The sequence below is a fragment of the Caretta caretta genome, chromosome 9 (genome assembly GCF_965140235.1).
Source record: "Caretta caretta isolate rCarCar2 chromosome 9, rCarCar1.hap1, whole genome shotgun sequence".
NCBI lineage: Eukaryota > Metazoa > Chordata > Testudines > Cheloniidae > Caretta > Caretta caretta.
In genome coordinates this window covers 37701128-37727072 of record NC_134214.1, presented here as the reverse complement: position 1 = coordinate 37727072, position 25945 = coordinate 37701128, and the positions used below count along the sequence as shown (strand labels likewise).

At 39.9% G+C, this 25945-nt stretch overlaps 1 protein-coding gene across 5 annotated transcripts in view; it reads left to right on the top strand.

Moving 5' to 3' along the window:
• The window catches only part of SGPP2 (sphingosine-1-phosphate phosphatase 2), a 78983-nt gene extending 54171 nt beyond the window's left edge, over positions 1-24812 (top strand). For 4 of the 5 annotated variants that reach the window (XM_075132227.1, XM_048864885.2, XM_075132228.1 and 1 more), the window contains 3 exons: positions 7059-7232; positions 10445-10534; positions 21976-24812. In XM_075132227.1, coding sequence (XP_074988328.1) covers positions 7059-7232; positions 10445-10534; positions 21976-22518 — 807 coding nt within the window. In that variant the 3' untranslated portion in view covers positions 22519-24812. The remainder of the gene's footprint in view (positions 1-7058; positions 7233-10444; positions 10535-21975) is intronic. The other variant, XM_048864886.2, reaches the window with a different exon arrangement.
• Positions 24813-25945: the final 1133 nt, after the last annotated feature.

The following is a 25945-nucleotide window of genomic DNA, read 5'->3' as shown; positions in this document are numbered from 1 at the left end:
GTACTAGGCTTTTTTTTTTAAAGTAGCAATTCTTAAAATAGCAGAGGATCTTGTGAGTGCCAAGGTTTGTTTGTGTGGAATGACATTAATGGAAAGCCTAGAGCACTGCTTAATTCTAAGGGTAGGGAATTTCAAGAGTGCTAATCATTGTCCTACTCTGCTTCCATTGAAGTGAATGGGAGTTTGATTGATTTCAAATGGGACAGAATTAGGCCAGTGTTTAAACCACCATCTGAAAAGCCTAACAGCATGATTCTGCAGACCATTTCCTGGGGTCTCATCATATCACATAAGGGTTGAGTAGACCACTAGGTCACTCCATAGTTGGGAGATCCAACAAATGGTGGAGGAATGGGACATCCACAGATAAGAAAGTCCGCAGATATAGATGAGGAGAGTACCTTAATGTGACTACAACAAAGCAAATTTCAAATCCTGGCTGATTTACTCTTTGTATCACTATTTAAAAATGCAAATTGCTGTGGAGTTTCATTCTGTTCTTGACGCTGGTCATGTGGCTGTTTCAGATGAAGGGGCTGGGACTGCTGGAGGTGACGCATGACTTGCTGTTACTATCCTTTTGTTGTTGCTGCTCATTGTCAAGCAGGCCCACCAACAGAAATTCTGGGCCCCAGGGGAAGTTCTCAAGTATTCCTCTCACACAGGTTGGGTTCCCCTCACTGACCTTGCTGCAAACTCACACAAGAGAATGTAGATTTGGAGGCTGACCACCTTTTGACATGAAGACAAACTCATGATGCAGATCTAGAAAGTCAGCTGCAGTTAGTTGATTCTTAATGATTTGTCATGTCCCTGTAGTAACACTGTAATTATGGTTGATGTAATAAAGGTGTTGACAAGAAACTAAACTTTATTTCCTGGTCTCAGTCACCTGATGCATCAGGATTATAAAAGGTATCACATAACACAGGGCTGTCAACTGTCACCAATGACTAATGTTACCATTGAGAAGCTTCTCCATTCTGAAGTCTTGTTTTCAGCTGCTTATAACTTACTTTAAAAATTGCCTTTGGGGCTGAAATTTTACATACTTGTCTCAATGCAGAAGTAAACCATTTGATTAAATTAGTTCAGCTATTTGAATCCTCAGTGTGGAATGGAAGTGAAGGGGACAACTTTCACTTAAGTAATTTTTTATACTTCTTGCACGCAGTTCAAACAGCTTTCATTTTAAAAAAGTGCAGACCTAATACATGCATAGTCCTGATGAGAGAGAGAGAGAGCGCGAGCGTGAGCTAGTTTGAAGAAATTTGGCTTTGAAATAGCAGAGATGAATGTTCAGTAAGAACACTCTGAACATGCTTTGACTTCACGAAAATAAAATGATTGCAATGTGATGCTCAGTGTCTTCACACCTGCATTGTAGCTTGGAGAGAGCAGAGCACTCCTTTTCACAGAAGGACATGAAAAACTTTGACTTGGGGGTGTGGGGGGAGGGAGAAAACCACCCTCTTTCCTGTAACCCTCAGCAGCCCCCTTCTCAGCAGTATGTACAAATGCAGTGCTAATAGTATAAAACGCTATAATATTGCAGCTGTAGAAGGGCATTCTGTCAATTATGGGAGTAATAAGCTAAATCATAGGCTTCGGTGAAGATCTATGCCAGACCATTTGACATTTCACCAACCGTGCTAAGTACACGTCTAGTCATGATGCCCCTTGTTGAAAGCTAGAACAAGGGTATTGTTATGATCCCTTTGGACTTTGACTATGGAACAAGCTACCAATAATACAGTAGTCCTGCAAGGTGTGCTAGACCATCTACTTTCTTCTAATTGCAACATATTCTTCTTCAACCCAGCTCTTTACTATTCTGCAACTTAGGGGTTCTCAAACTGAGGGTCGTGACCCCTCAGGGGGGTTGTGAGGTTATTACACAGGAGGTCACAGCTGTCAACCTCCACCCCCAAACCCTGCTTCACCTCCAGCATTTATAATAGCATTAAATATATTAAAAAAGTGTTTTGAAATATAAGGAGGTGGGGCACACTCAGAGGACTGCTGTGTGAAAGGGGTCACCAATACAAGAGTTTGAGAACCACTGCTGTAACTGATCCATTTGGGAGAAGGAGGGGTAGGAGTTTGAGGGGTATTATAATAGACTGGGGCCTTGTACTACTCACTGTACAACATAGAGTGAGAGTTGGCCCCGGCCTGGAAGAGTGTACAATTTAAACTCAGACAGAAAAGATGTTATCCCCATTGTACAGAAAAGGAACAGAGGCATGATGAGATTAAGTGATCTGGCTAAGGTCATGTTGGGAATCTGTGCCAGAAAGGAGACATGATCTCAGATCTCCTGAGTCTCAGTCCAGCACCTCCACCACAAGCTCATCCTTCCTCTCAAGTACATGACAAGCATTAATGAGGCTCCATGACACCCCTGTGAGGGAGGCAGTTAAGGACATCGCTGAGAAGTTGTGCTGTGTGTGCCTTACTATGTAAAGAGAAGGAAAAAAAAGCCTGACTCTCACTCAATCCTCCCCCTCTGCCTCTGAATATGCACCTGGCCCAACTCTTAGCTGCCTTAGTCCTTCCACTGTGATCTTGGACATGACTCCATCCTACCTTCTCACTTCCCAGATGCCTCAGAGTTCCTTCTGCTCCTCATACCTCCCTCCTGCCAAAATCCAGTCTCTATTGTTTCTATACTAACCTCAGCAGTCCCATTTTTCCTTAGGAATTTGCATCCCAACCTGACTTGCAAATAATTCAGGCATGAAAGAGTTAAAAACACTATGCTGTAAAAGCAAAACAGCTCCATACTGTGAGGTACCTTGTATTTAGATACACTTCCTTAAGTTTTCAAAACTACCTAAAGGGAATTAGCCATGCTCCTCCCACCACATTTCATGAATCACTCAACTTAAATCCCCATGCATTGCTTTGTAACTGTCTCCTCAAGTTAATTATGTCTTGCACAATCCATTATGTTTCTTGATTTTCTTACTTCAGTAATGGAAAAGAGGAGTCTTTAGGTTCAGACAAATTCCACATGCCAAGACAAACAAAATACATTTATTAATGTGCAAATTAAAGTGATTTATGCTGAAATTGCCTGTATGTTTTCCACCAGAACTGAAAAAAAAAAAAAAAAAAAACATGCATTTGATCTGCATCACTCAGAAATTGAACAGAACAGAGTGCATCCTAGAAATAAACTTAGGAGCAAAGCAGTTAAAGCCAAAACCATAGTTCGCTAGTTACGTGTTGAACACTAGCCACACAGGAAAGAAGCAAAAGTATTTAGCCAAGTTTCCATAGCGTAGTGGTTATCATGTTTGCCTAACACACGAAAGGTCCCCAGTTCGAAATCGGGCAGAAACAGTTTGGGGGAAGGGATAGCTCAGTGGTTTGAGCTTTGGCCTGCTAAACCCAGTGTTGTGAGTTCAATCTTTGAGGGGGCCATTTAGGGATAAAGGGCAAAAATGGGGGATTGGTCCTGCTTTGAGCAGGGGGTCGGACTAGATGACCTCCTGAGGTCCCTTCCAACCCTGATATTCCATGATTCTATGAAAATGGAGTACCAAAGCAGGGAAATGATACTTCGCTTGGGGAAAGGTTTCTTTCTGTGTGGCTCTGGCTAATTCTTTTCCTGTATATTTGTATGACGACAAATTCTGTCTTCTCACCCAACTTTTCAAAGCCTGCTCCTTTTTCCTTTCTAAACTTTCAGGTGTGGGCCTGTAGGCAGATTTTCCGTGAGAGATTGTTGGATGGAAAGTTTTGCAGGCATGTGGGGTCTGCTGGAATGAATTTTACTTACAGAAATTCTAAAGATTCTTGTGAGATTGGCAAAGTTTTGCCATAGGCAAGATCAGGAACAGTAGGAATGTTTTACAGTCAGCCCCACTAACATCCTAATTTTGTCTAGTGAAGACAACTGGGAGATATGTTGAAAATTCATAAGAAGGCCCTAAGAAAATATATAAAGAGCTTACTCTTATGATGTATACTTTCTAATTGTAAAACCAACTGTACGTGTCTATCTTGCTGCATTCATCTATATTAGCTGGTCATTGCTGTAGAATATTTTTCAGATTGACTGTCTCTTTGTCAACTTCTTTTGCTGACGTATATCAGTATAACCAAGAACAGAACTTGACCTACAGTTCTTACAAGAGCTGTCCTTGTGCGGAGTCTGAGATGCTTCTGGAAGTGGGAGCAAACATGTTCTATTTAGAGTGAAAAAAGATCAACATCTGCAGAGCGGCCACAGAAATACCAATTCCCAGCCTTCTCTAGATGTGAACCAATCACAAAGGAACCTGTTTAACTTTCCTGTGACCTTGTAACCGTAACCAGTCCCAGAATTACTTGGTCTATGGTCGTGGCCATCTCTAGCTCTGCTAAACTTGTTCCACAGCCATCACAGGTTCTGAGACACTTTGAAAACGAGTGATTCAAGTCAAGGATTGAAGATGAAGTGCCCTACTGTCTAGATCTTTATCCTGGTACAACCACTCCCATGCCTCCAGGTTCCCTTCTGCCCCATCTTGACTTACCCACATCACCCTCAACCTTCCTAAAGAAAGCTTGGTTTAAAGGAGACTGGCAGTATCTTTGCCCTCAATACAGTGTTGTCCTCATTACACTTTTCTAGGAAGTACAGGCACATTGACTTCTTGGGCACAAACCCAAAGGCTCAGTGTGAGCCTTCCACTGCCTAATATATAGTGGTAGCAGCATGAGCTTTTAAATTTTAACATGACGTGTTTTCTAGTTTACGCTGCCATTTAAAAAACATTAGCGATGAAACTTAATTACTTCCATTCATTATATAGCATTTGCATGGGAGTTCCAACCTCTGCTTTCATGTCAACAATAATCCAGCTCAGCCTGGCTTGCCCTGCCTTATCTCTAGGCTAATGCCAAAAACAGTAGGCTTCATAATAATAGTGGAATATATTTCTCGACCCATCAGAGATAATTTCTGCTTTTAGTTCTGGAATTTAATTGGCTTATGGAAATGCATCTCTGCTTGGAAATGGTACAGAATTTTAAACCACAGAAATCCACTAGGATTTTTTCTCCCTTTGACCCACAGTATGCTGTGAACAGTCTGGGACACTGCAGTTTAAAACCCACTCCCAGAATGCTACTGAGAAATGGAAAAGATCAGTAGGGCCATATTGTTGGTGTTAAATTGGCCACATGTACAAATTCATGAGACAACAAAGGGGTTAAATGATATAAAACCTCAAGGGAATCATTTTTACTAGTGTCTGTCCCCTCCAACAGAGATAGGACCCAGAGCTTTGTTTCCCCGAAGTTCAGGGGATGTTTGGTTATGACATTTTGGTCATATAATGGTCTGGTCTCATTGCTACCTTGTATAGGCCAGATTTTGTTTTCAAAAGTAGATTGAGTGCAGATTCCTGAGTCTCAAGGCCTCTCCTTATAAGGAGAAATCACTTCTGAAATAGAAAATGAAATAAAAACAACCTTAGCACTATTATAAATATTTCATGATCAAGACCAGTTTTAAAAAATTATGCTTTTAAGAAAACTTCTCATCACACAGTGCTAGAGCAGAACAAAGAATCATCTTATACGGTAATTGAATAGTTTCCATGATAGATAGTCACAGTGGAATCTAATTTTTATGTAGAGAGTTTTTATTTTGTTTTATGAGGCTTACTTTGCATATCTCTAGCTGCACCATCCTCATGGCAAAAGGCTAAAGAAAGCTTGTTTTCCAGTCTTTAAAAATGCTGACACCTGGCAGCAAAGGACATACCAACATTCTAAGCAGACTTGTTTCAAAAGCAATGTTTTATATAGTAACCTCATAGTCAGAGGTGCAGAGAGCACAGGGCCTTCAGGTTTCCATCACTGTAATTGGGAAAGGGTGTTGCAGCACTACCTGATCCTTAACGAATAAAGAACTAACTTCTGCTTAGCTTCTCCCTCTTACACAAATGCTCAGATGGCTTGAAGAGTGGCAGCTTGTAATCCTGTTTTTGGGAAGAGCACATATTGCACCCAGGGCCATGGGCTGAGTGGAAGCCCAAAGTTGGAGTCTATGTTTGTCTTCTGCTATGTTAACTTATTTTATTTTCTGATCACAAATACTATCCATCTGGGGAGATGGGGGACTTCACTGACAACAGCTATGTCTTTTCTTTTAGTCTCTCTACCTGCTTACAAGCAATAACTGCTTGAGAGGATAACTTTTTTCTTCCCTTTGATAAATAAAAATCTTTCAAACAACATCTGTGTTTCAGTGGTTAATAACATATTAATAGTTCCCTGACCTAACTCTTTCTGGTATTACAAAGTGGCTCAGTTACTTGGAATTGTCCAAGCAGTGCATGAAAGCAGTTTGTTACCGGGAAGTCTGGCAGGAGGAGGAACTTTGAAAACATGGTGCTGCCTATCCTGCTGTCTCCACTGCGTCCACCCAAGGATGTTAAAACAGTATATCCACCAATGCCTATGGGTGCCTCAAATGCCACATTGTGGGGCTGGCAGAATTGAGAAATGCCAAACATCAGGGTGGAATTAATCCTTGCGGAGAACCAGTGTTTATTTTTTTTTTTACAGTGTACATTTCAAAGATGAAACCTGATAATTTCATGGGCCTGAAAAATAAGTAATAAGGAAGTCTCTAATCTGCCTGTTTGCTCAGAGTCGAGTAGTTGTGAATGGAGGAGGAGAAACCTTTACATTTAAAATAAATGTTTAATAATGTGTTAGTGGTGAGGAAACAAATGCCGGAGGATGGGAACCACTTGTCTCAAACTGTGATTTGCTTATCCATGCTGTACCTCTTCTGAGTAACATCTTTCTGATCCGAGATCTGATCCAGTGACAACACTGTGCAGTAAAACTGCAGCTCCTCTCATGTGCCAGTATAATGAAGTACTCTTTAATTATTCAGGGGATAAATTCTGATCTCAAACTAATGGATTTTACACTATATGCTGTAATAGTTGCCCACATAGCTGAGACTGAAATTAGGCCTTTGGGTGAGTGGAGTGAGAATTCCCTCGCCTTAACAAGTTTAGCTAATTGTGTGCACTGTTTTCCCCCAGATTGCTATGTACATAGGCCAAGTCACTAAGGACATCCTGAAATGGCCTCGTCCTCATTCACCTCCTGTTGTGAAGCTGGAAATGAGAGCAGAATATGGAATGCCATCCACCCATGCCATGGCAGCTACATCCATTTCCTTCACATTTTGTATTGCAACAATAAACCAAAACAAGGTAGGGAGGAACAAGCATGTGTCTGATCCCATTGAACTGCAGCAACCATGAAAAGGTCCAATGCTTTTACCCACCAATACTTCCATCATCACTCACTCCTACCTTCCATTGTTGTAGTGGGTTAATACTAGATATGACAAGAACTGTTGTAGAAAATTTCCCAACTCATCTGGGATGGCACTAGTTCAGTGTCATTGTTGGATTTTGTTAACTGTGTTAAGCTTCAGGGAAATGTTCTGTGTTTTCACTAGGTACTGACCACTGCATCACACAGAAGGAACTCTTCACAACAGTCCTGGTATGAAGTATGCCTTGTATTGTACAGTTACAGTGAAATAGTTACACTGGATCAGTTGCAGAGTAGTGTTTTAAGAGAGCTCAACATTGCACATGAGGAACTGCAGAGTCCCATGGACAGCAGAGGGGCTCTCTACTGCCATTGACAATGATAATGGCAGATGCAGAAGAAATATGTTTGTGAAATTCCTCTAAAAATTTAATCTCTTTAATAGTCCTGTTGCACTTAACAAATTAATAGATATTAAAATATTTGATAATGTACTATTGGAAAATATTACCAAGACCTGATGGGCAAGTCACACTGTCCGGTTCACTGCACACTCACTATTATTGTGGGCTACTCGGAGAATCCTCATCAAAAAGACTCATTGGGAAATTCAGGTTTGAAGAGTCAGGCTGTGTGTGGATTTTCCTCTCCTTGTTACCATGTATTGACAAGAACTAGAGAAACTCACTTGAATAGTGCCTAGTGAGGGTGTACAATCAATGTGAGCGTGAGGCACAACATGTCTTTCTTCTTGCTCTATTGAGGACATAATCTTAGTATAGTGACCCAATTGGCAAAGCTGCAGAACACCTGCAGATTCCATTAATTTCCAGGGGGTGTGCGAGCTCAGCACCTTAGAAAAGCAGGCCATGTGCTACTGTTCTTTAAAAATGAAGAAACTGTCGCAAATTTAGGACCACTTAGAACTTCACATTTGCCACAATAGTATATAACATGGCTATAAGGAGTGCATAATGACAGCATGCCTAGAGCTCTGGTCTTACTCCTGCTAAACCAGGGTTGGGCAATAATTTTCACAGGGGGGGCACTCTATGAATTGTGGTAAGTCGTCGCGGGCTGTACATTTCTACTATATTAATGGAGAGGGTGCGGAGTCTGGGTGCAGGAGGGAGCTCCGGGCTGCTACAGAGTGTTGGGGTGCAGGAGAGGGTGGAGGGTGAGGGGTGTGGGCTTTGGGAGGGAGTTTGGTGCAGAAAGGGGCACCAAGCTGGGGCAGGGGATTGGGGTGCAGGGTCTGGGAGGGAGTTCGGGTGCAGGAGGGGGTTCTGACCTGGGGCAGGGGAGGGGGGGTAGGAGGGGGTGCAAGGTGCAGGCTCTAACCAGGTGGCACTTACCACACGCGGCTCCTGGCTGGTGGCACAGCAGGGCTCAGGCTGGCTGCCTGCATGCTATGGCCCCATGCCACTCCCAGAAGCGGCTGCGGCCGGCTGCTGCTGGAATGTCTCTGTGCACCCCTTGGAGGGGAGGGGCAGTGGGTCTCCGTGCACTGCCCATGCCCGCAAGCACCACCCCCGCAGCTCCCATTGGCCGGTTTCTAGGCAATGGGAGCTGTGAGGACAGTGCTGGGGGCGGGGGCAGCGTGTAGACTTGCCTCCCACCCCGTCAGGGGCACGCAGAGATGTGCCAGCAGCAGCTGGCCACTTCCAGGAGCGGCGTGGGGCCGTGGCAGGCAGGCAGCCTGCCTGAGCGCCCTGCTGTGGGACTTTTAGTGGCCCGGACTCGGAGATCGCGAGGAGGCAGAAGAGGCTGAACAGAAATGTTAGACGGGCTGGATCCAGCCCAGGGGCCGTATTTTGCCCACCCTTGTGCTAAGCCCTACTTTTGGAACTAAAGGAAAACTTCTTTATCTGTTAGCAGTACCGGGCCAAGGCACCCAGTTAGGTAGTTCTGACCCTGCCCAGCAGAGGACAGCAGTACACATCCATACTACCTTATTCATTACAGTACTTTATTTTCACCCCATATATAAATTTGTGCACTAATATTGCAACCTACATTTTTCTGAAGAGCCGTATTGTACTTGCTGTAAAATACAGACCACCATAAAGCAACTTTTTAAATGGTTTCTATTAGAAAATATCTGCTGGTACATTCCTTTGATGTCATCTAGAGCTGCAATTGATCATTAGTAATCCTTCATCAATAATAGATTATTTATCTGTACCAGCCCCTAAACTATGTGAGGAGGAGAGAATAAATTGGGAATACTCTATGTAGGAGATAAATCCGAGGCTCAGGAAAGTGAAGGGAAAACAGCATTAAAGGGAGTCATATCAGTGTGTGCAGATCAAGCTTTCCAGAGGAGGGTCTTGGATACTACATTTACTATGAGGCCACATAAATAGATTGTCAAACGTACAGCTCTGCAAAAGCATTTCTGACCTGACCTACAATCACCCCATACCATCCATCCAGTCATGGCACTCTCCTGAGTCAATTGTGCCAATCGAGTGATGATTTTTGTTATACAGACAAATGTCCCCTTGGAGCTAAGATGAGGCCATCGGACTCATTTTCATGGATGACCTAAGCCAGGATTTGAATGAAGGCGTGAAAGGCTAATACATTAACCTAGTTCTCTACCAAGCATTTCTCCCCTCTCTGTAATCTGAAAATACTTTACCAAATAATTTAAAATAGTTGATTCCATGTTGGTAAGGCCATTCTGAGAAAGAATAAAATGAATAAACCTTATATAAACCCTAAATGACAAAAGAAAGTTTGGTCTTACGGTTAGACTGCTATAATAACTGGATTACAGTTTTAGGCTAGCCATCCCGCCCCCCCCCCCCCCATTAAGAAAAAAAAAAAAAAACTACAGGTGCCTTATCATTCATGCCATCATTAGGCCTAATTTCCAGTGGGGGAAAATGGACTCTTAAGACCTTCCACAGGCTACAGGTAATAAAGTAGCTTTCAGCATAATACAGTGCTGCCAACATTCAGCCTGAGAGTACCTGAATGCATAACTCTGACACACATTAGCTCTCTGGAACGTTAGAACTCGAGAGCTGATTCTAGATTACCATGTGGGTGATGGCCATTGGATAATTTATTTGAGGTACTGACAGACAGTATATGTACTTAATCTGAATGCTGGTAACATTTCTCTTTCTTTCTACAGTACCCACTTGTGCTAGGACTAATGGCAGCATTTGTATTTTCTACTCTGGTGTGTCTCAGCAGACTTTACACTGGAATGCACACTGTACTGGTAAGGGTAAAGATATACTGTCCTTCTGTCTGTGTCATTTTACTGGCAGCCGTCCCCTTAGTATCTAAGCACATCTTATGAGTAAAAAAAAGCCAATTTCTGGCTTCCTTCCCTACCAACCAGAGGGAAAGTTGGAATGTTTTATGTAAAAATATATTTTAAACGGTATGTTTTACATACACACAGATCTAGGTGTGTGAAATAGTATTGCAGTGACAGTGCATCCGATGAAGTGAGCTGTAGCTCAGGAAAGCTCATGCTCAAATAAATTGGTTAGTCTCTAAGGTGCCACAAGTCCTCCTTTTCTTTTAGCGCATAAATGGTACTTCTAGGAACAGTAGGACAAAAAGGTGGATTGGCATTTCTCTCTGAATGTGGAAAGGTAAGTGGTATTTTAACTGCTAGCGATTTCCATATTGTTGGTCCTGCTCCCATGAAGCTCTGTCTCCCATGGCCATAAGCTACTTTCTGTTGATTAACAGTTTGACTAAGTAGAAGGTGGCTGTAGACTAGGCCACTAGCTAGTACTTCTGGAGGAGCGCCAGCACTAGTCACTGTGGTTATCCCATGCACAAAGCATTGTGAACTTCAACTTAAAAACTTTCCTAAATGCATTTCTCAAACACAATCATTAAAAATCCAGGAAATTGTTAGTTAAGCAATATTTCCACCCAAAGCAACCTCACTGTGCATACCTGCCCCCAAAACACACTCTCCAGCACCACAAGACACGCCCTTTGAATTCCAATACCTAACCAACCGTAATACACACATCCAGTTTCTCATAACCACACACAAATGCACAACCTGAATTCTGACCACATGCTTTTTCATGTACAAATGACTCATTATACATTTTCCTCTAGGGAGATATCTGAATGTAGCTGAATTTGGGGTTAAACTTGTGTATTTGAGTGCATTTGAGAAACTGGATGTTTGCACGTTGGCTGATAAATATGTAACTGAAAAAGAATGTGTCATGCAGCTGAGGAGCCTGGTGGAATGTTGGGTATTACAGTGTTTGGGCAAAAAGGCAGGTGAGAGGAGGTTGGTGTGAATGTGAATCTCCATTTAATTGTTGATGTCCTGGCCATTCAGTGATTGCATTGATAGGAAATGTACTTAAGCAAGGTAACAGTATTGTGTGTGTGATAGTTTCACGATTGCATTCCAGAACTACTAAGTAGGGATTGATTTAGTCAGGAGGTAAATGTAATGTGCTGAAGTGCCAAATCAGTGAGGCATGCTGGACACTTACTTCTGTTCCTTCAGTGCAGGCAGAACTCAGTTAAATCTCTTTGGGTATGTGGAGCTAAGTTAGGTTATGACATATGGGAAATAGCACTTTTCTGTTAAGTACACATCTCAATGTAAACCTTAATTAGGGAGTCATTAGTGGCCTCCATAATAACAGGAAGCTTTATGGTAATTGGTATGTAGTTAGCAGAGATGTGCAGCACTTTTCTAAATACGAAATTCAGTGAATGAAAAACATTTTCAACTTGCATAATACATCATTCATAGTATATGAAGAAATATTGTATTAGTTGTAATGAAGTATATTCTGAATTATGAATAAAGTAATTGTATTAGTTGTAATGAAGACATAAATTTGATGCATTGTAAATAAATAAATAAATAAAATTCCTAATAAAATGGTGGTTGTCCATGAGATATGCCCTGACCTTTCCTTCCAACCTTACTGGATCAAAACAATGTCTTAAAAAAAGAGAGGATGTCTCCAGTCTAGATTTAACTGATGACCCTAAGTCAATCAGTAAAAATTCTTAGCATATTTCCGTTGGTGTTCCATGATAATGAAAGAGACTTTTCTAAATTGGGGTAAAAAAGAAAAAGCCCTTTGTGCCTATCTCAGATTGCCTCTAAACCCCAACTCCTTAGTTTAACAGCGAGAAACATATTTCCGTAGAGTCTTCGTCTTAAAAAGAAAAGGAGTACTTGTGGCACCTTAGAGACTAACCAATTTATTTGAGCATGAGCTTTCGTGAGCTACAGCTCATGAAAGCTCATGCTCAAATAAATTGGTTAGTCTCTAAGGTGCCACAAGTACTCCTTTTCTTTTTGCGAATACAGACTAACACGGCTGTTACTCTGAAACCGTCTTAAAAATGGCATGGTAGCGAGTGGAGTTGAGGAAATAATTCACATAGAATAATTATTTCATAAATATAACCTCTTTCTGTTCACAAACTGGCCACGTGCAATTTAAGATTCTTCTGGGATAATGAGTAAAATATTGAGAACAATTTGCCAAATTTCTATGAATAACTTTGTCTGAAAACTGTCCCTCAAGTGGTTCAGTGCAATTATTCAGTATTCGACATCCAAGTTTGGACACAGGTCTCATTTTATGTTCATCAGGAAGCAGAAACAATAATTCTTAGAATCGGGTTTCTGGTACAAATGATCACATTTGAGCTCAGTTTACTCCCCTCAAAGGTTTTGTCCACCTAAATTTCCCACTGGACTATTGATGGAAAACTAACACTGAAGGTGCATGAACACATCTGTAGGGAAATGAATATTTTCTTCAAGCAAATATTCACACAAAACATGCTGATTCACTGAGGTTTACTGAATTTCCTCAAATTTAGCAAGTGAATGAACACATGTAATTTACAAAAATTAGCAAGAATATTGCAACACAGCATTTCATAGAATCATAGAATATCAGGGTTGGAAGGGACCTCAAGACGTCACCTAGTCCAACCCCCTGCTCAAAGCAGGACCAATCCCCAATTTTTGCCCCAGATCCATAAATGGCCCCCTCAAGGATTGAACTCACAACCCTGGGTTTAGCAGGCCAATGCTCAAACCACTGAGATTTACTTGGTTTCTTTGAGTTTTAATAATAGCACACAATGTAATAAATGCATTGTACTATAGGCTGTAAAAGTAAGGAAATCTAAGGTCTGATGTATACTTGCAGTTTTACTGGTAGAACTATTTTGGTTAGGAGCATGGTGGTTTGTGTGTGTGTTTATTTTATTGAAATAGTTATACCTGTAAAAGGACTAATGTGGATTCCATTATGGTGACTTACGCCATTATAGTTATTCCCCATACTGTATGGGAATAGCTATACTGGTGTAAAAGCATCTTTTTACTAATAACTGAATTTACACTCTAGGGGGTTGTACTGCTTTAACTAGTATAGTTAACTAGAGTAGCTTGTTAGTGTAGAGAAGCCCTCACTAATATGCATAGGTGCTGGAATTAGGGGTGCTGGAGGTGCTGCTGCACCTCCTGGCTTGAAGTGGTTTCCATCATATACAGGGTTTAAGTTTGGTTCAATGGCCCTCAGCACCCTCACTATACAAATTGTTCCAGCACCCCTACTATTATGAGAACCTTCTACAACATCTGCTAATAATGAACCTTGGTTGAGAAGTGGGGAGATGCCACTCTTTTGGGGGATTGCAAATTATAGGGTGTGAAGAACTAGCAAAGTAGGAATTAGTGATGTTCTGTATGTAAATCAGAGAAACTGTCACTCAAAGGCACAACCAAACTCTTGATTAACTTTTCTGCAGAGATTCCGTAATTAGGAGGAAGTTTTAAAAGGCATAAAGGGCAATTAGGTGCTCCAATCAAGAGTCAATGGGAGTCTGGGGCCTACCTCCAATGGTATCTATGAAAATCTCCCCCAGATTCTGTGCCTGAAAACTGAGCCAACTCCTGATATCCTTGATCACTTACTTCATTTGCAGGAGTGAGGCAAACAGGACTTGGTGCACTGTCTAAAGATCAGTAGAATGGGTGTGGGGGAGGGGACAAAATTCATCTACATCTACTAGGATTTGAAAACTATGCATGCTGACTTTCATTTGTGGGACAGTATAACACAGAGGCATAAGGAATCACATCACAGACAACACTAAACATACACAGTGGGAAGACTTTCATCCTTTTAACCCTTCAGTGCCAGCATTGGGAATTTTCTAATGCATCAAACTAACCCATTTTGCATTAGTGATCACAGCAGAGCTCAGTTTCCCCTTGACCGTAATGCATACATTCCTGTCTCCAAGAATCATAGAATATCAGGGTTGGAAGGGACCGCAGGAGGTTATCTAGTCCAACCCCCTGCTCAAAGCAGGACCAATCCCCAATTTTTGCCCCAGATCCCAAATGGCCCCCTCAAGGATTGAACTCACAACCCTGGGTTTAGCAGGCTAATGCTCAAACCACTGAGCTATCCCTCCCCCCCAAAACACACAGCTAGGGAAGCTTTTTACAGTCATTAATTGCTTAAAGCTCACACACCCTTTGTGAGTGTCCATTGATTTTTGAGGCCAGAGGGACCCTCTTGCCTGTTTGGATTCATTGGACTTCCTCAAAACAGGCCAGAGAATTCCATACCCATAAAACACCTGCTCTAGGTGAGGCTCAAACTCACAACCTCAGCATTGCTCAGTCAAGTACTGTTTTATAAGTACTGTACACTAACCAGTTGCACCACTGGAGCTACATGAGATGGTAGAAGCAGACAGTCACTTGAGAGCCACATTTAATCTTGCAACAGGTTATCAGTACTGCAGTTCACAATGTATACAGTCATGATTTAAAAAGCAATATCATCTTATACTATTCTAAATATTGGCCAGTATATAAGGAAAAGTCTAAAGGTAATTTGTTATTTAATTCTGAAAAAGTTTCCTCTGAAAACAAAGTAAATAATTTGTGTAAGAAATATAGATCTAAGATTGATGCATTTATTGCTGATTATACAATTACAAAGACATAGAAAAGAAGCAGATTATGTTCTGTAATACACATCCCACAATATGCACCTATATTCTCTGTTACATCTTGGTTTTTTTCCCCCCGATAGCACCATTAGTCCTGAAGGGATTTTCAGTGGTTTACAAACTGACATACAAACTATGGGTCATTTCACCCACCGTGGAAAGGCAGTCCAATATTTGTATGTAGCAAATATTATTCAACAATTTGGGACAAGCAGTGTGGTAGAATGTCATATCCAAACAAAACAATCAGAGGAATTAAAGTAAGCAAAAGCATACCCAAGATGAAATAGGATTGGCTTTCTTGAGACATGGGTCTCCCCCCAAGATAGACCTGAAAAAGAGCTCTGTGTAAGCTCAAGAGCTAGTCTCACTCCCCCCCAATAGAAGTTGGCCCAATAAAAAAAATCTAAATAGTAATAAACATCTTTTTATATACAATGTTGAGCTTTTAGAGAATGTATTTGAATGATAAGCTTCACTTGTTTATTGCTCATATTTAGAAGAAATTCCTGTTGACTGTAGGTAATATTTTCAAAAGCACCTACATGATTTAGGAGCATAAGGTCCATTTTCAAAAAATGACTTAAGGACTTAGGAACCTTTCAATGAGTCTTGGGCTTCTAAGTTACTCAGGTGCTTAAAATTTTTTTTACTCAGTATTATTAGCCTTTGGGATCAAGATTTAAAACTGTCTCTGTTAATCAGAAAAATCATGTACAAGTTAAGATCTCTATAATCGTTGTAGAGGGAGTTCAGTCTTGTCTGTCATGTCACAATTTTGTGTGTGTGTGTGTGTGTGTGTGCACACGCACATGCGCATGTAGGTAAATCTCAGGTTAGTCATACAAAATTAAACCCACCAAAAAAGTATACTGGAAGAAAATACATCTGGTATATGCACTATCGTACAGCATACCAAATTATTTCAGTCCAAATTTTTTTAATCTAGTTTCCCATAAGAAACAAAGCTTTTATTCCATTATGAAATGACTGACAGAATAAAAGTGTGCACAAAAGAAAAACTTTAACTAATCAACACAGTAAATAGAGGTTCTCTGTTCAGGAGTTATTATCCAAATGTAAGTAGTCTTTAGTGATCATATAGTGTAGGTAGCAAAATAGGTATTAACTGGAAAGAGAAGCTATTCATATGCAAAATGGATGAATTTTACCATATGCTTATTTCCCCTAAGGCTGAGTCCTTCCTTTTTACATTGTATTCTTTAAGAATTAATAATCTCTGACTTCACATAAATCCACATTCAGATTTACAAAGGTATTCCTTGAAGCTACCACTAAGGATTTGGGGGAGAAATGTACCTTGGAAAGTATAAGAAGCTTTTTGGATTTAAGTGTGCCAATAAGCCTTAATATTTGCAGTTTAGGTAACTAATTAGCTAATTAAAGGCAGTCTGGGTTAATGAAGAGCCACAAACAGGTGCATAACTTTTCTCCTTGCATCTCATTGATCTTTAAACTTAGATTTCTTTTCCATGGTGTTTCACCCAGCTTGATGCTGATCAAATATGGCATTTGTATAGGCACATTTCTAAATAAAAGAGTGCTCTGAACAGAATGACCAGCACCTGAATGCAGAAATTGAATTCAGTATTTCTCTCAGTTTTTTTAAAGCAACCAATTAAACCCTTTTTCATCAGCACCTTCGTTTCCTTCCTCTCAGCCCCTGAAATCTAGTATCTGGGATCGCTTTCTATGTAGTTTTAGAGTAGCAGCCATGTTAGTCTGTATTCGCAAAAAGAAAAGGAGTACTTGTGGCACCTTAGAGACTAACCAATTTATTTGAACATAAGTTTTCGTGAGCTACAGCTCACATCAGATGAAGTGAGCTGTAGCTCACGAAAGCTTATGCTCAAATAAATTGGTTAGTCTCTAAGGTGCCACAAGTACTCCTCTTCTTTCTATGTAGTGTTAACTGTTGACAAATAGAGACAAAAATAAATTGCATTTACTCATAAAAGAAAAACTACAAGTAAAATGAATGTAGGAGGAAAAGGTGAAGGAGAATTTAAGATTTCTATAGCCATCCTTTAAAGTCACATCATAGCCTCTCTTTTTGGTGGGGGATGGAGGGAAGTGAAGTTTATTCACTGCAAATGTTTTACAGATTTTCGTATGGCATGAATGCTACCAAAGTCAATACCACATTAGGCACTTCCCATGCATCTATTGTTCAGATTAGGCTTGCACCACTGTAGGTTGCAGTTGGTGCATATATAGTTATCTGAGTAGGAAAGCTCTGTCTGAAATAACCCCGTGTTCCAAATGAGTAAATAATATTCTCTTGGTTAGGTTTATGAGTTTGGTTAATTAGACAATGCAACATCAGCCAATATTTCTGAGTTTATCAACCACGTTCTACTAGCAGTCCAAAGCACCAGCTTTAGAGCAGAGACTTGCACCCCTAATGTGACTGAATGGTTCAGAAAGAGGTGTGTTTATTACCATGCAGAAAGTCATTGCATGTTTACCAGACAAGTACTGTGACTAATCATTCCCTGTGCAGACACGACTGAGACTCTCTGAGCCCGGGCAAGCTAGACTCACTCAGACCTTTAAGTCTAACTTATTATTGTTGTTTAATAAAAAGATCTGTTTGTAAGGGGTCCTCTGGTGATTTTCTCTCCACTTACTTGGATTTGTGTACATTCAGTTTTGGAGCTTTGACAGCAATAAGTGATTTTGATGCTTGATTCTCTTTTTGGCTATTCATTAAACTACAACTATTTAAAAACAACAACACTGAATTTACTGAGAGGTTTTGGTGACTTTCTGGTTGCTTCGGTATTGCCAACCCCAAGTATTAAAAAAAAAATAATGAGTCATGCCCAAAAATCATGATTGGTTTAAAAGTCATGAGTAGTTTTTTTTTGTTTGTTTTGTTTTTTTTTAAGCAAATGTTGGATTCTTTTTATTTACTTTCTGGTTTTTCCAAGCTTTGTTTTCCTAAACATTTTTTTTTAAAATGAAAGCTGAGATTCTAAAACAATCCCAAGACTCCAGGAGCTGGAGTTTTTAGACAAGCATTAAATGTCACACAACTGATGACTAAAATTGCAAGAGTAGACAACGCTGCGATTTCAGGATCAGATTCTATATTTTGAGCAACAGAAATTGGGACCACGTTGTGCTGGGTACTTTACAAACATGAGAGAGAGTCCCTGCCCCAAACAGCTTACATCCTACATACATAAGACAGACAAAGGATGGGAGGGGAAAGAGGCATGAAGAGGTGAAGTGATCTTGAGGAAAATCACCCAGTAAGTCTAGCTTGGGTATATAACCCAGGCATCCTGATTCTCAGGCCAGGACCTTCTATGCTAGATCAAGTAGAGCATGAGCATATTAAGTGTTAATAATCCCTTTATTGATAACAGTTTACAGTTACTGTGGATCCTTGATAATAAAACAGCAATGCCAAGTTGCATCTTGGTAAGCAACATCAATATTATGTATTTACATAATTTTCTTGTAATTGTAATACTAAACTTAATGGAAACTGGTACTGAGCATATGCAAAAATGATTCTTTGAATAATTTTTTTTTTAATTTCAAATTTGCTTGGAACCTAGCATGTGAAAATTCTCAGCCTCTAACATTCACCCATGTTTGAGTTATGTGCTTGTCACAAAATATTTCTGGAAAAAAAAAATCCAGCCTTGATGATTCTAAATGGAGTTTGCTCAAAAACAATTCACCTATGGGCTATGACCAAGCATAGAAATTTTCAATTGTAAAGAACTTTTCAGAAAGTTATGATCTTGTGAAACCAGGGAATTTTTAGTATTTACTTGACTCGCGCTTTTGCAGTATTACACTGAGTCTGCTATTTATGCAGGTTCTTCAGCTAGATAATGATACTAGAACAGTATTTATGAGGAAAATAATGTCTGTATTGCTTTTGACCTTCCTACCTGCAGCAGGCTGCAAAACTTCAGTAAGAGTGTTTGTCACAGGGTAGCATGTGTCTCCTTTCCCAGTATCACTGTTGATAACAGTTTTATAAAAGTCCTCAAAGCAGCTTATTTATTTCCCTTAATAAATTAGGTTTTAACCTCCATGGTCTTGCCTCAGGCAATTAACTAACAATCCAGACTTCAATTACGGCTATAAGAAGAGTTCTTATGCATTGTTATTGCCTAAAGGAGCCTGTGCCCAGCCAAACTAGAGAAATGCATCATTTAAATATTTTACATTGTCTCATATCTCTGCAGTTGTTTCCCCCCTCAAATTTAATATAAAGTTTCTTTTGTTAAAGGAACCATATAACCTTTCTCCTGCTTGTGCAAAAGAAGAAATCATAATCCTGTTGCCATGGAATGAAATTAGCTTTGGGATTATGGGTGGGGAAAGGTTTGAATTAATAGAAATCTGCTGTTTAAACTTGTTTTAATAGAGATCCTGAAACTAAGTCATGCAAATAGTTTCTCCCATTTAATTAATTATCAGAAGTTAACTGGCTCTCAAAAAACAAGTGTACAAGGGGCAGGGTGGATTTGATTTAGATCAAATTGATTTAAATCATGGTTTAAATCACTAATCAGGAAGACTCGATTTAATCATGGTTTTCTACAAAAGGTTAATCATTAATATTTGGAGGATTTTCTTGCCATGCTATATTAGGAGGAAAACATCATGAAACGGATATTTAAATTGTTTTATTTAACTAAAATAACATTAAGTATTCTGAATTTTTTCCTTCAATGGCAAACATAATATTTTAACAAAACAAGCATACTTCCCTCGCTTCTCACCTCTATATCCAGACTTCTCCTTGTCCAGATCTATTCCGCCCCAACAATCTTCTCTTCATTGGACTTTTTGAAACTTTGCACTTTTAGAAAGAGGTAAGGGATTGACTCTGCGTACACAAATTTGCAGAGGGGCAATAGGTCTGTTATTTCTCACCTCTCTATATTATTTATTTATTTTAAAACATTTTTGCTGTTAACAAGCATGTTACCTCTGGAGACACAAATCCATAGTTTGAGAACTGCAAAACTAAGCATTTCTGACTGTATCTTCTAGCCTGAGCACTGAATCCCATTGGGTAGATAGAAAGATTAACCTAAATAATCTATACAGAAGCCTGTGGAACCCCATAAGATTGGGTCCCCTAATCCATGAACTATTGGAACTCATTTACAAAACTTTTCTTAAACATTACATGAATATATTGTCTCATACTATAGAATTAGAATTTATGATCCCTATTCCCTGATGAGATGTCTTTGAGCGATAATGTATCTTAATTAAAACTATCTTTAGATAAAATGCTTTTTGAGGGGAAAAAAAGCAATCAAAAAACCTGATTTTTTTTATTTTTTATTTTTTAAAGATCATTGATTTTTATCTACCCTGACAATGGGTAAAATCTTGCTTATCCTACTCAGGAGGAAAAAATCCTCTCTGAAGTCTAGAGGAATACTCACATGTGTGAGACAAGAAGGATCAGGGCCAATGTATACTTTGTTTTGTCTCTCATAAATCTGTGTATCTAATCTGTGTTTATACATCCACTCTTCAGCATAGGATCTTGACTCTGGCTACACAACACTACATTTAACAATGAATTAAGCCTGAAAGAGGGACACTTGTTTAGCTAATATATTCCTTTGCTCAGGGAAAGGTTTCTTTCATATCTAAAGAAATGGGGCTTCAAATGTGCATTAATGTGGCCAACCTGGTTCATCCTGATCACCTGTAGCAGTGTTCTAGAATGTAGGGCCTGCAAAGCTCTGCCCACTGAGTACATTGGCTCTGTACAGCGCTTCTCCTACCTCCCTTGTTTAAAAAGCAGTGTGCAAACCAACGGGCTTTTGCAGGGTTGTGTCAATGTCTGAAGTGTGCTAAAAGAGTCCAGAATAACAAAGTTAAATGCAGTGTTGTTAAATCATGAAGTAACTGAAAAATTGTAATTAACAGAAAGTAAACTCAGAAAATAATTGCTGATGATTGTCAGAAGTTAAGATGATGGCCTGTTACACAGTGGAGACCAGAAATGTCTATTAAAAACATATAGGATGGCAGGTTAGCTCAGTACTTAGGCATGAATTTGGAAGTCAGCAGTTTTGACTTCAGCCAGTACTGAAATGCTGCAGTTTATCATTGGGCAATAAGTGAAAAACACTAGCCAACTGACACTGCAGAGGGAATTTGGGTAGATAGAATCTTTATGTGGCCAAGATAAAAGGTCTGTTTTGCTGTATAACGTCTTATGAAGCACTGAGGGAATTGCAGCCAGTTGGATCACATTTTTAGCTGAACACTCTGTTACCTCTCTTTTTGGCAAGTAATTCATTATTAGTGCACTGGACTGGTGGGGGGGAGGGGAAGGAGGAGGAAGGACAGGATACATGTTCATTTGAAAAAATAAGATACTTGATGCTGTTAATGTTCCTGTTTGTCACTATATTACTGCTTTACTTTGTAGTTAACTGTATTTTGGGGGGAAAAAACCATAGCGTGTTCAATCTTAGAGTATACATTTAAAAAATAAAAAAGGAAATTTAAATGTAAAGAGACGGCACCTTCCTAATTTACTCCCCACTTTTGAACTGAAAAATTGGCTTGATAGTCTGATAACCTGTTTATACTTCCATGTTTTAACAAGTTTTTTTTTTTTTTTTTTTTTAATTCCCGTGTTTACAGGATGTGATTGGTGGAAGTCTGATTTCAGCTGCGTTAATTGCACTCACATATCCTGCATGGGATATCATAGACCACTTGATGTTAACTAGTCCATTCTGCCCTATACTTTCTATAACTGTGCCCCTTCTCCTATGTTACAACTATCCCAAACTAGAGAATTACAGCCCTACCCGAGCAGACACAACTACTGTCCTTGGATCAGGAGCTGGAGCAACCATAGGATTCTGGTTAAATAACCTATATGCAGCACCAAACTATCCCAACAAAAGTCTTCTCCTCAGCTTTCCTCCAATCAGTGAGATGATGATGGTGGTGCTGGCAAAGTTCTTAGTAGGGATTTTTATTCTTTTGGTTACACGTTATTTCATCAAAGGCATGGCCCTCCGTGTGTTGTGTTCTAGGTACCAGGTTTCTGTCAACGATCTAGAAGCCAGACGACGACTGGAAATAGAAGTGCCCTACAAATTTATAACATATTCTTCTGTTGGCTTCAGTGCTACAGTGCTTGTACCATTATTGCATGAGTTATTAGGATTAATATGAGTGCAGTGCATTGTTAGAAATAATTTATGGCAAAACCATGTTAGAGATACAAAAAAATTTACACAAAGGTAAAGATTTGACCTTTCTGCACTGGTGTAAAATACCTACTATTGAATATCCCAAGGAATCACTGAATGTAAATAATTTAAGATTAGAAATTACTGGCTAGTCTGTACCCACAGCTACAGATCTGTGATCCAGGTGGTTAGTATGACGAGTACAAAAACAAGAACTCCTGTTTATATGGCTTTTGTTTACTTTCCAAAAAGTTAGCACGTGCTACAGTATCAGTGTTGTGTCACTCAGGGTTCAGCCTCAGTACTTCACTCCTCCGTTTTGGAAACATCACTCAGGGGATGGTCACATGGCTGGAGATAGGGTAGGTTCCCCTCATGGCATCTGCAATCCCTGCTGGTCTCCCACGCTTCAAGTAAGGGATTCTATTTTATGCATGCCATGTAGGGTGTAGCAGATGCGAGAGAGCAATTCTGCTGCAGGGACAGAACCAGCTCCCCAGTGGTCAGGAATTGGGGTTAGTGTAAATACTACTATTAAGGGGGGGAAAAAAAAGCATGCACATGTGTGCAGCAGGGTTGAGGAGGCCTCATGTGGGGAAGAAGCTGCCAATCTAGTATTAAAGCAGGGGTCCTCAAACTGAGGTCGGGACCCCTCAGGGGGTTGCAAGCTGTCAGCCTCCACCCCAAACCCTACTTTGCCTCCAGCATTTATAATGGTCTTAAATATATAAACAAGTGTTTAATTTATAAGGGGAGTTGCATTCGGAGGCTTGCTATTTGAAAGGGTTCACCAGTACAAAAGTTTGAGAACCACTGTATTAAAGCTTCACTCTCCAGCCTATCAGTGCTCAATATTGTGTTCTCCTGGGTAATTGGGCAGCCAAAGGAAGAAGTTGCTGAGGGGGGCAAATCCAGAGGGAAGGTAGCAGGAAATTAGAAGTGATCAGAAAGAATTAAGCCTGGCTAAGTGGGTGGTTAGCCAAAACCAAAACGGCTGGAAATGATGTAGGGCCTGATGCTGCTATGAAGCTGCACTTTAAAACTGGCATGGATTCAGTGGAAGTGTCCTGCTGACTAACATATCAGGCTCTCTGAATAGATGCCCTTGGGAATTAACATGCACAGAAACCATAAACCTAGATAAGGTTACATGTGTGTGTTTCCCTTGTGACTGCTCTTAATTGTTAAATGTTGAAATTTTATGACACTTTTTGTCCTTGCTACTTGACGTAATCCGTCTTCTCCGTACAGACAGCTTTCCTTGTTAAGACTTGTTTTACCTATTGGAATTCTTCAAAGAACTACCGGTAACTTTTTTTCTTTTGTGTTTCATACCAAAAATGTGACTGAAGTGTTACTGAAAATTCTGCTTGGCTATGCTTCAACTAGGGAAGTGAGCACACAACTGGGAGCCACATCCTCCTGAATCAATATCGCACCTGACATGGATTCCCCTCTTGGGCAAGTCACTTATCCACCTTGCCTCAGCTCCCCCATCTGTAAAAGTGCAACAATAATGTCTGCCTACCTCACAGGGATGTTGTGAGGACTAATTAGTGTTTGAAGTGTATTATGGAAAGTGCTGAGTATTAATATTCAAGTGACCATAAAATACACTGATACAATGGCCATACATTTCTGATGCTAAGCTCCACTATTATTTGTCTTCTATGTATCTTGCATTAGTACACAAGAATTGTCATCTTCTTAACCATTAATAGTTAAGGGTGTCTGCTGCTGCTGTGACTTCCAGGCTACTAAAAAGTATTACAGATTGCACCAATAAGCTGCTAGAAGTTCAGCTGTGATTGTGGTTAAAAAAAAAAAAAATGGGTAATGCTGCTGGACCTTGACTCCTCCTACACTCCCCCCACCCCATATTATGAATGTGCCAACCTACACATTATACTGTTGCATTTAGAACTGAAAGCATGGCCTGGGGGCCTTTTTCTTAGATAATTTATAAGAAGTAGAGCCATCACTCTTTCCTGTTGGCCACTGCTTTTTTTAAATTTGTGAGCAGCATTAAATGTAGAAGAAGAATGTAAATAGGGCGAATGGCCAGTGGTTGGCTAGTTTTAGATTAATGTATTCAAACAGTATGGCTTTGCCCTGATCGCCACTGAATAGACTTGGAAGCAATTCTTGCTTTTAGAAAAAGTTAGCAACCACTCCAGGAGAATAGGAGATACAAGCTGACATTTTAAATACAGCGCTTCTCTTTAGATTCATAAAGGCCGTGGTTTAACTGAATTTAGAATTGTGTACACACACACACAGCCTACCCAAAATTTAATAGCAGTTTAGTAAATATGAACACTTCAGTACCAAAATGTATAGAAGACTGTAGCTAAATCAAGCTGCACTTCACCACTACACCACAAGAAGTACCTTAAAACACCTTCCAATAAAGGAATTTTATGATATAGGGCTGCATGAAGGCAAAAGATCTGAAGCCCTGTGGAGGTGTTATTTCATGTCATAGTGGAAGGGACTAAAGCAGAAAAAAGGTACAATAAGTGGAAGTTCCTTAACTCATAACACTAAGTCAACTAGACTCAAAAAGGTTTCAGAGGAACAGCCGTGTTAGTCTGTATTCGCAAAAAGAAAAGGAGTACTTGTGGCACCTTAGAGACTTACCAATTTATTTGAGCATGAGCTTTCGTGAGCTACAGCTCACTTCATCAGATGTATACCGTGAGCTGTAGCTCACGAAAGCTCATGCTCAAATAAATTGGTTAGTCTCTAAGGTGCCACAAGTACTCCTTTTTTTTTAGACTCAAAAAGTGGCTTAAGTTTAGCTGGGTCTTTCATATGGTTTTAGTTAAAATATTGCTTTTCTGAACGGTGGCTATTCTATGCTATCAAACTTTTATTATTATATATATATAGGCTTGGATTTATAAAGTATGTGGACATTTCTATTTTTTGTAGCATTCAGTTGCCTGTGATTTATGCAACCCCTACAAACTGTTCTCTTCCAGAAGTCCTACCTGGTTTGCCTCAAACTTTAAAATAAATATATTTCCAAAAGCTGGTGGGTTTTATTTACTTTGTAACTTGCCACACATCTTTATTAATCTTTGAAATTGGTTGATATAGCAGGGAAATGGCTTGCCGTTTGAAACGTGACCATGTCCTGTGCAATCCATTGCCACCTCCATCTGCAGTAAACCTATAATCTCCCACAGTAGACCTGTTATGGTCACTAATGTAGATGTTTTGTAGTTACAACTATCCCAGCAAGATGTTAATAAAGATTGGAAGAAGAATTAAAAAAGCCTACCAAACCGCATAAATATGCTAGCCACAGAAAAATAAATGCTTTTTTAATTCGGTGTGCAAACCTTTAATTATGGGAGCAGTGATTAATAGTGGCCCTAAATGTAAGAGAGTAGAAAATCCCTCTG